At 43.3% G+C, this 8,646-nt stretch overlaps 2 protein-coding genes across 8 annotated transcripts in view; one reads left to right on the plus strand and one right to left on the minus strand.

Annotated features, from left to right (window-relative positions):
- Positions 1-738, minus strand: part of LOC113209271 (uncharacterized) — a 47,029-nt gene extending 46,291 nt beyond the window's left edge. The window contains exon 1 of the mRNA XM_026426696.2: positions 367-738. The gene's annotated coding sequence lies outside the window, so the exon portion shown is untranslated. The remainder of the gene's footprint in view (positions 1-366) is intronic.
- Positions 1-8,640, plus strand: part of LOC113209276 (uncharacterized) — a 57,872-nt gene extending 49,232 nt beyond the window's left edge. Inside the window, exons 1-7 of one of the 7 annotated variants that reach the window (XM_052271749.1) lie at positions 2,409-2,518; positions 2,635-2,924; positions 3,297-3,405; positions 3,499-3,599; positions 3,713-3,752; positions 3,838-3,935; positions 6,694-8,640. In XM_052271749.1, the coding sequence (XP_052127709.1) occupies positions 2,676-2,924; positions 3,297-3,405; positions 3,499-3,599; positions 3,713-3,752; positions 3,838-3,935; positions 6,694-7,074 (978 nt within the window). In that variant the 5' untranslated portion in view covers positions 2,409-2,518; positions 2,635-2,675 and the 3' untranslated portion in view covers positions 7,075-8,640. The other 6 variants (XM_052271747.1, XM_052271748.1, XM_052271746.1 and 3 more) reach the window with 6 other exon arrangements.
- Positions 8,641-8,646: the final 6 nt, after the last annotated feature.

The following is an 8,646-nucleotide window of genomic DNA, read 5'->3' on the forward strand; positions in this document are numbered from 1 at the left end:
GGTAGCTTCTCTGTTTTCATTTTATCAAGTAAGACTCTTGCTACGAGCAGATAGTGTACCAGGTGGCTGAAAAGCTCCGTGCCCCGTAGACTGTACCGCATTGCAGGCGTGTGGGCTGGTTGCCTACCCGTAAGGTGCTGTGGTCAGAGACGATATGCGCAAGCCCGCCCGCAGTGTCCAACAACGATGTGGACGGGGCGATATCGTATGCGATATCGCGATATCCGCTCCCGTTTCAACCTTGGATTGGTCTGCCCCCCTCAGCCTTTTACGAGCACCACTACCTAGCTGCCCGTTTAGCTCGGCACGCATACTGTCCGTTCCGTACGCCTAGGCATGCTGTCGGTACGCCATGTAGCTACGCACCTTTGGACTCGCGACGGGCAGATGTGATACGATGCGACTGCGGCGTTAAATCCTTTCGCTCATCAGGTCACATCTCCTCCGTGCACCTACACAAACACACTCACAACTCGCACGCTCGCACGTGCACACACACACTGTCACCACCACGGAGCGCGACAGATACAGGCGTGCACGCACTCAGCCTCGCGCGGCCCGTGTGCGTGCGTGGTCGCGTCTCACACACACGCGCACACTCACACAGCTACAGGTGGAGGGCGGGCGCGCGCGCGGCGCGGCGGTGCTCGCGGATAGCTGGCGTGTACAAGGGGGCGCGTCGGCCGTCCTCCCCCCTCGACTGCCTGGGCCCAACTGAGCTCGGCCGACCGGACGGGGCGCCTGGCGGGGCCTGGCGGGGCGTCGCGGCGGCACGGCACCGCCGGGGCCCACCAGGGCACCGCCAGGGCACCGCCTCCCCGCCGTACGCTACGCCCCCCTCGGTGTCGCGACTCACCTATCCTCTGCAGCACTAATAACTGGAACTTGCTTTACCTTCCTGGAAAGGCGTGTGTATCCAACGCGAGAGGGGAGGTTTCTAGTTTCTAGTCTAGAACCTGCTCTTGCGGCAGACGTCTGCGCCTCGGTATGATACACCATCAGGAAGCGTATGTTTTCGCCGGTGAAGGTAAAAAGAGGGGGATGGGGTTCTCTGAAAACGAACGCCCACCCCATCCACTCGAGCACTATCTGCTATATCTGTGGCTGAGCGATAAAGCCGTATGGGAATCATTTTTCTTTTTCCGTGTAGTGTCACTCTTTGGACTTTTCCCTCCCTGCGTGCCGACATGTAAAACTCCAAGCGTGTTTTTATTTTCGTTTTTCCCGCTACTGCTGCAGCGTTCCCTTCCCTGACCCTCCCCAACCTCGTCCTATTTTTCTTTACCTTATTCCTTTTTTTTCGCCCTCTGCCCGGCTTTGCCACCTTATTCCTTGCCCCTCCTTCCTCCCGTCACCCTACCCCCCGGTGTGCGGACGTAAGCCCCAGGCAGACTCGCAATATATGCAGTGCCTAGTGCTCTGCCGTGCTCTGCCATGTCCTTCCCTCCCTCCCCCCGCTGCGGCGCCTCGTCTTGTGCTCAGTCTTCTTAGGCGCTGCTGTTATGGATGGAGGAGGAGCTGCTCCGCCTCGCTCCGCCGCTCCATTCCCTCCTTGATTGGCGACGAGTGAGTGGCGTTCATTGGAAGCCCGCCACAGCCCGCCCCCGCCCGCAGCATGCCAGCAACGAAGATGCAATGCAAAGTAGATGGAGTTGGCGGGAAGAGGAGCTAGCTCCGCGGCCGCGGCCCTATCTATATTAGCATCGCACGATGATATACCTCGGGTATACCCGCTAAGGTCTTCGCCAGGACGATGACGATTCAGATTCAAAACTTTTGCACGGTATAAATTTTGACCGAGCGCGCAACTTGTTATTTTTGCGTTTAATTAGTACGGCGTCAGTCTGATCCGCGCATCAAAATGTCGGAGGGAAAAACTCTTCCGGGGAGCCACCGCGCTTAACCCCTCTAAGCTCGTTTACACGTGACGTGACCTGGGCGCCCTCCCCCATTCACCTGGATTGATTTTTGTATGCGTGGTTCATCTCCCACCTGCCTGCTTACCCCTCCCCCGCCCGGGGTCCTGCGCCGACAGCGACTGTCACATCATCCCCCATGATGCACCCGGCTGCGCAGAGCTGCGCCCGAGTATTGACCCCCCCTGACAGCCCTGCTCCACTGCTGAAGGTTGGCTCTTTGCATCCCGTCGCCGTCCGTCCGAACCGTGGCCGAGTGATCTGAGGAGCCGAACAGCGGCGGGGGAGAAGAGCCGAGCTGCTTTTGGCCGAGCGCCCGCGGCACGATTCAAACTCCTGGAGTCTTTTTAAGCAGCGCTTAATTAAGGCCACAACCCGCCAGAAAATCGTCTCGAGACCGTTTCTTTCACCGTGTCAGGTTTCGGGCGAGACGACTGTACCCCGCGCGCGCGCGACTCCGCGTACGTACCCCCGCTACGGCCCCAACCGATCCACCCACCCACCCCCTGCGCGCCACCCTCCGCTCCGCTCCCGTCAGTCACTGCGCTCCCCGCCTCTACAGCAGAAGCCCGCCCTCACTCGTAAAATCGGCTGCTTGACAGGTTCGTAGACTGGATTTACGCCCTGGCCGTGGGGCCGTTCACGACTGCAGCTCGGAGGCAAGCAGGTGAGCTGGGCACGCCCCCCGGTGACCGAGGGTTCGCTTCCCTGCCGGCAGGTCCTTTGTGATCGGGTCGGGGTCCTGGTCCTGCGGCCGCCATGTTGGGTGCATCGGCGGCGGAGCGACGGCGCGCGGCCACCATGAACACGGGCCTCCTCTTCGCGGTCCTGGTCCTCGCCACGGCCTCCGTCTTCGTCGACGCGACGACCGTCGCCGTCGTCGAGAGGACATCGGCGACGCAATGGGGGCGAGTGGCTGCCGAGTTTTTCAACATGAATGTCGTCTGTGGTCAGTGCGATGACTTGTGCCCCAAGAGCCCCTACGTAACCCCAGAGGAGAGCAGAAAGGTGAGATCACAGAGTGTTTTGTGTCTGACTCTTGTTTTTCTCGACGCTCCATGTAGATTTAGTTGGCAGACGAAGTGTTTCTCATTTTATTCTAAACTATTTAACGATTAATTTTGCGTTGATGCTGCGTCAAAGACCTTTGTCCATTGTTTTCATAGCCTCTTTTGTTTGTACCTTGTAGCCTTAATCAACACCATTTGCTTAAATTTTCTTTTATGTTTTCTATATAGCCTATACTATTAATTCCCTTTAACTAAACACACCCTCTACAATTTAACACTGTTCATCCTTCCTTTCAACTTTTATTATACTTGTAGCAGTCATGGTTTTGTAAGTGACTCTTATGCTTCTCTATCTTGTATACATTTTCAGGCTGCTGCTCTCCATTGGGCGTGCTACATTGGATGTCGTACAACATGTCTACTTCAAATGGGACCTGATAAGTTTGAATATGAGACATCAAAGAATCTTTGCATTAAAGGTTAATGTTTTAATTTTCTGTCATCTCTTGTTATGGTTGGGTTTGCTGACTCACAATTGGTTTATATGTTCTGGATTATGTTTTTACTTACAGGATGCCATGATGAATACAAATCAAGCCCAGAAAATGATAACATATTTTCTCGTGCTTGTGTAGAGGCTTGCAGTGGAAAAGTTGTGTCTCCAAAAATTACAGTAAGTTTATTTAATGCCTTTTGGTATTAATAGATGCGAGAAACTACTGCTCTTGGATTATTTATTTTTTCGTCTTGTTGTACGATTGTAACGATTGTTTCTGTTATCAAAAGCCAGCGGATCTGTCTCGAGCCTATGCCCAGCTTGATTTGGGTAAGTTTGCTAAATATTTTTGTAATCAAAACCAGAACATGACTTGTGAATTTACATTCATAATGTTCTCTTTTTTATATTGCAGAAGAAACGGAAACAATTCTCTTCGATCCTGCTATAGATATCAAAAATGGTGGATTATCTCGCTCTAGTTATAAAACTATACCACGTAAAGATTCTTTGGTAAGCTCATATTTTTCCCACAGTATGAAACCTCTATTATTTTAGTTTATACCTTTTCTAATAATTCTATTTGATTTGCAGGGTATGTACACCAACATCAAAAGGAGGCTTGCTGGAAAAACATCTTTAGAACATGTTCTGACCTTCTTTAAAGATCCTTCTACTGACCCTGTTTTAGCTGGTGCCATTGCCATCCCACTTTGCTTGACTCTTTTTGGTCTCATGTGCTATCTAATGTATGTTGTATCGCTTGCGAAGAGAGCCAGGAAAGTTAGGGTAATACGCATACGACGTGAGGCTCGTGAGGCTCGTGAATTACAACTGTCTCGTAGTGTTCTCCGTGTTCACCTGGAATCTGATGACAAAAAAGTCCCACTCCTCTCCTCTGACTCTTCAGAGGATGACTTTGTTCCTCCTCCTTCTCCTCCTCCAAAATATTCTGATATAGTTCAGACTGTGTGAAGCTCCCGCAAGCAACCTGAGTTTAAACCTCAGAAATTTCTTTTCTTGAAATTTCACCAACTTTTATTATTTTGGTCATTCAAACCATCTTCAGTCAAATTAGAGACAGTAGTTCAATTTTCTGTGCATAAGTGAATCTTTTGGAAGAAGAAGAGGAACTCTGTCATTTGATCAACCACTACATAGCATTTTGAGTGCGATTTTTTACCCCTGTAGTTTGATAAGTATTGGGTAAGACCAGTGTATTGTCACATACCTTTGTATCTTTGGGTTTTTCATCTCTAGCACTTTTTCCCTTGTTTCTGTTTCAATAAGATACAGTCCCAGCATGAGATCATAGTAAGAAATTTAAGGGCTTTAGTAAAGAAGGGAGACAGATAGATTTATGGATATTCATGCTAACAAGATTTAAAAATTCGTTCACCTCTCACAACTGTGGTAACAGTCACCCAAAAATTTTCTTATATCTTTTTTTCTACCTTTATATTTGGTGCACCAAGTGATTGAATTGTCGGTACTTATTACATTACTATACCAAAGATTGTATGCTTGGAAGATTGTGTATGCGTTCAAGCATTAGCACAGTTACCAAATTCAGAGATTTGATGGCAGAAGTATGTGTTTGCGTTTACCAAGTACTGTTTTACTGAAACATTGTGATTTATTATTTAATTTTTCCCTGTTTTATTGTGATAATATTAATATTACTGTACCCTTCTGAGCAGTGTAAGTTAATCTTTGACATTTCTCCTGTTTTGTATGATATAATGGAGTTAAAATCTGAGATGGATGTAATTTCTTAATTACAATCTTTCATTGTTATGAACAAAGGGTCTTGGAATTGAAAATGTTTAAAAAAGATCTCATCCTTGATTTAGTTTACAGTGAAGTTTGAAGCCATTCTGTAATTTGTTTTGGGTACGTTATTCAAAGTGTTCCCTGCATTGTCATTTTTAAGGCATCTCATTGATTGAAATCTGAATGATGTTTCCAAAAAAGTTACAGGGTGTATATTCAAGCGAAATAGCTACAAGAGTCTTAATCCAGCATGAACAACTTAACAATGTTTCTTTTTACACCCATTATTATTATTATTATTATTTCATAGCTCCAGTGCTTGAACCTTTAAATCGGCAGCTCTTTTAGTTTGGCTAACATGTTAAAGGTAGAGTTAAATGCATTTTTCACTGTTAGAGAAAACATGTGCTGAAGACATACCTAACGCAAAGTCATCTTTATTACTATTTATATGAAGTAGGTACTCAGCATTTATTATTTTTTACGTTTCTGATTACTTACTTAAGTTTAGATGGTAGGTGTTACCGAAAACTTAATACTTGTGTGCTTTTATGGTATAATTCAAAATCCAGTCATTTTCTTAAGTATTAGTTTGTGATAAAACCTTTGTAACTAGCATTTGCCTTGCTGCCATTATAGTGGTAGTTGTCTGGTTATATAGATTTTCTGTGATGTTTCCATCCATACCCAGCAACCAAACAACAGTTTCGTTACTTCTTGGATAAATCTGAAGTACTGATATGTTTGTATGTAAATATTTTCTACACATTGGCTAGGGTCTGCTGCTCTCCATTGGGCGTGCTACATTGGATGTCGTACAACATGTCTACTTCAAATGGGACCTGATAAGTTTGAATATGAGACATCAAAGAATCTTTGCATTAAAGGTTAATGTTTTAATTTTCTGTCATCTCTTGTTATGGTTGGGTTTGCTGACTCACAATTGGTTTATATGTTCTGGATTATGTTTTTACTTACAGGATGCCATGATGAATACAAATCAAGCCCAGAAAATGATAACATATTTTCTCGTGCTTGTGTAGAGGCTTGCAGTGGAAAAGTTGTGTCTCCAAAAATTACAGTAAGTTTATTTAATGCCTTTTGGTATTAATAGATGCGAGAAACTACTGCTCTTGGATTATTTATTTTTTCGTCTTGTTGTACGATTGTAACGATTGTTTCTGTTATCAAAAGCCAGCGGATCTGTCTCGAGCCTATGCCCAGCTTGATTTGGGTAAGTTTGCTAAATATTTTTGTAATCAAAACCAGAACATGACTTGTGAATTTACATTCATAATGTTCTCTTTTTTATATTGCAGAAGAAACGGAAACAATTCTCTTCGATCCTGCTATAGATATCAAAAATGGTGGATTATCTCGCTCTAGTTATAAAACTATACCACGTAAAGATTCTTTGGTAAGCTCATATTTTTCCCACAGTATGAAACCTCTATTATTTTAGTTTATACCTTTTCTAATAATTCTATTTGATTTGCAGGGTATGTACACCAACATCAAAAGGAGGCTTGCTGGAAAAACATCTTTAGAACATGTTCTGACCTTCTTTAAAGATCCTTCTACTGACCCTGTTTTAGCTGGTGCCATTGCCATCCCACTTTGCTTGACTCTTTTTGGTCTCATGTGCTATCTAATGTATGTTGTATCGCTTGCGAAGAGAGCCAGGAAAGTTAGGGTAATACGCATACGACGTGAGGCTCGTGAGGCTCGTGAATTACAACTGTCTCGTAGTGTTCTCCGTGTTCACCTGGAATCTGATGACAAAAAAGTCCCACTCCTCTCCTCTGACTCTTCAGAGGATGACTTTGTTCCTCCTCCTTCTCCTCCTCCAAAATATTCTGATATAGTTCAGACTGTGTGAAGCTCCCGCAAGCAACCTGAGTTTAAACCTCAGAAATTTCTTTTCTTGAAATTTCACCAACTTTTATTATTTTGGTCATTCAAACCATCTTCAGTCAAATTAGAGACAGTAGTTCAATTTTCTGTGCATAAGTGAATCTTTTGGAAGAAGAAGAGGAACTCTGTCATTTGATCAACCACTACATAGCATTTTGAGTGCGATTTTTTACCCCTGTAGTTTGATAAGTATTGGGTAAGACCAGTGTATTGTCACATACCTTTGTATCTTTGGGTTTTTCATCTCTAGCACTTTTTCCCTTGTTTCTGTTTCAATAAGATACAGTCCCAGCATGAGATCATAGTAAGAAATTTAAGGGCTTTAGTAAAGAAGGGAGACAGATAGATTTATGGATATTCATGCTAACAAGATTTAAAAATTCGTTCACCTCTCACAACTGTGGTAACAGTCACCCAAAAATTTTCTTATATCTTTTTTTCTACCTTTATATTTGGTGCACCAAGTGATTGAATTGTCGGTACTTATTACATTACTATACCAAAGATTGTATGCTTGGAAGATTGTGTATGCGTTCAAGCATTAGCACAGTTACCAAATTCAGAGATTTGATGGCAGAAGTATGTGTTTGCGTTTACCAAGTACTGTTTTACTGAAACATTGTGATTTATTATTTAATTTTTCCCTGTTTTATTGTGATAATATTAATATTACTGTACCCTTCTGAGCAGTGTAAGTTAATCTTTGACATTTCTCCTGTTTTGTATGATATAATGGAGTTAAAATCTGAGATGGATGTAATTTCTTAATTACAATCTTTCATTGTTATGAACAAAGGGTCTTGGAATTGAAAATGTTTAAAAAAGATCTCATCCTTGATTTAGTTTACAGTGAAGTTTGAAGCCATTTTGTAATTTGTTTTGGGTACGTTATTCAAAGTGTTCCCTGCATTGTCATTTTTAAGGCATCTCATTGATTGAAATCTGAATGATGTTTCCAAAAAAGTTACAGGGTGTATATTCAAGCGAAATAGCTACAAGAGTCTTAATCCAGCATGAACAACTTAACAATGTTTCTTTTTACACCCATTATTATTATTATTATTATTTCATAGCTCCAGTGCTTGAACCTTTAAATCGGCAGCTCTTTTAGTTTGGCTAACATGTTAAAGGTAGAGTTAAATGCATTTTTCACTGTTAGAGAAAACATGTGCTGAAGACATACCTAACGCAAAGTCATCTTTATTACTATTTATATGAAGTAGGTACTCAGCATTTATTATTTTTTACGTTTCTGATTACTTACTTAAGTTTAGATGGTAGGTGTTACCGAAAACTTAATACTTGTGTGCTTTTATGGTATAATTCAAAATCCAGTCATTTTCTTAAGTATTAGTTTGTGATAAAACCTTTGTAACTAGCATTTGCCTTGCTGCCATTATAGTGGTAGTTGTCTGGTTATATAGATTTTCTGTGATGTTTTCATCCATACCCAGCAACCAAACAACAGTTTTGTTACTTCTTGGATAAATCTGAAGTACTGATATGTTTGTATGTAAATATTTTCTACACATTGGCT

The sequence above is a fragment of the Frankliniella occidentalis genome, unplaced genomic scaffold, assembly GCF_000697945.3.
Source record: "Frankliniella occidentalis isolate FOCC.00 unplaced genomic scaffold, Focc_3.1 Scaffold171, whole genome shotgun sequence".
In the NCBI taxonomy this organism is placed as follows: Eukaryota; Metazoa; Arthropoda; class Insecta; order Thysanoptera; family Thripidae; genus Frankliniella; species Frankliniella occidentalis.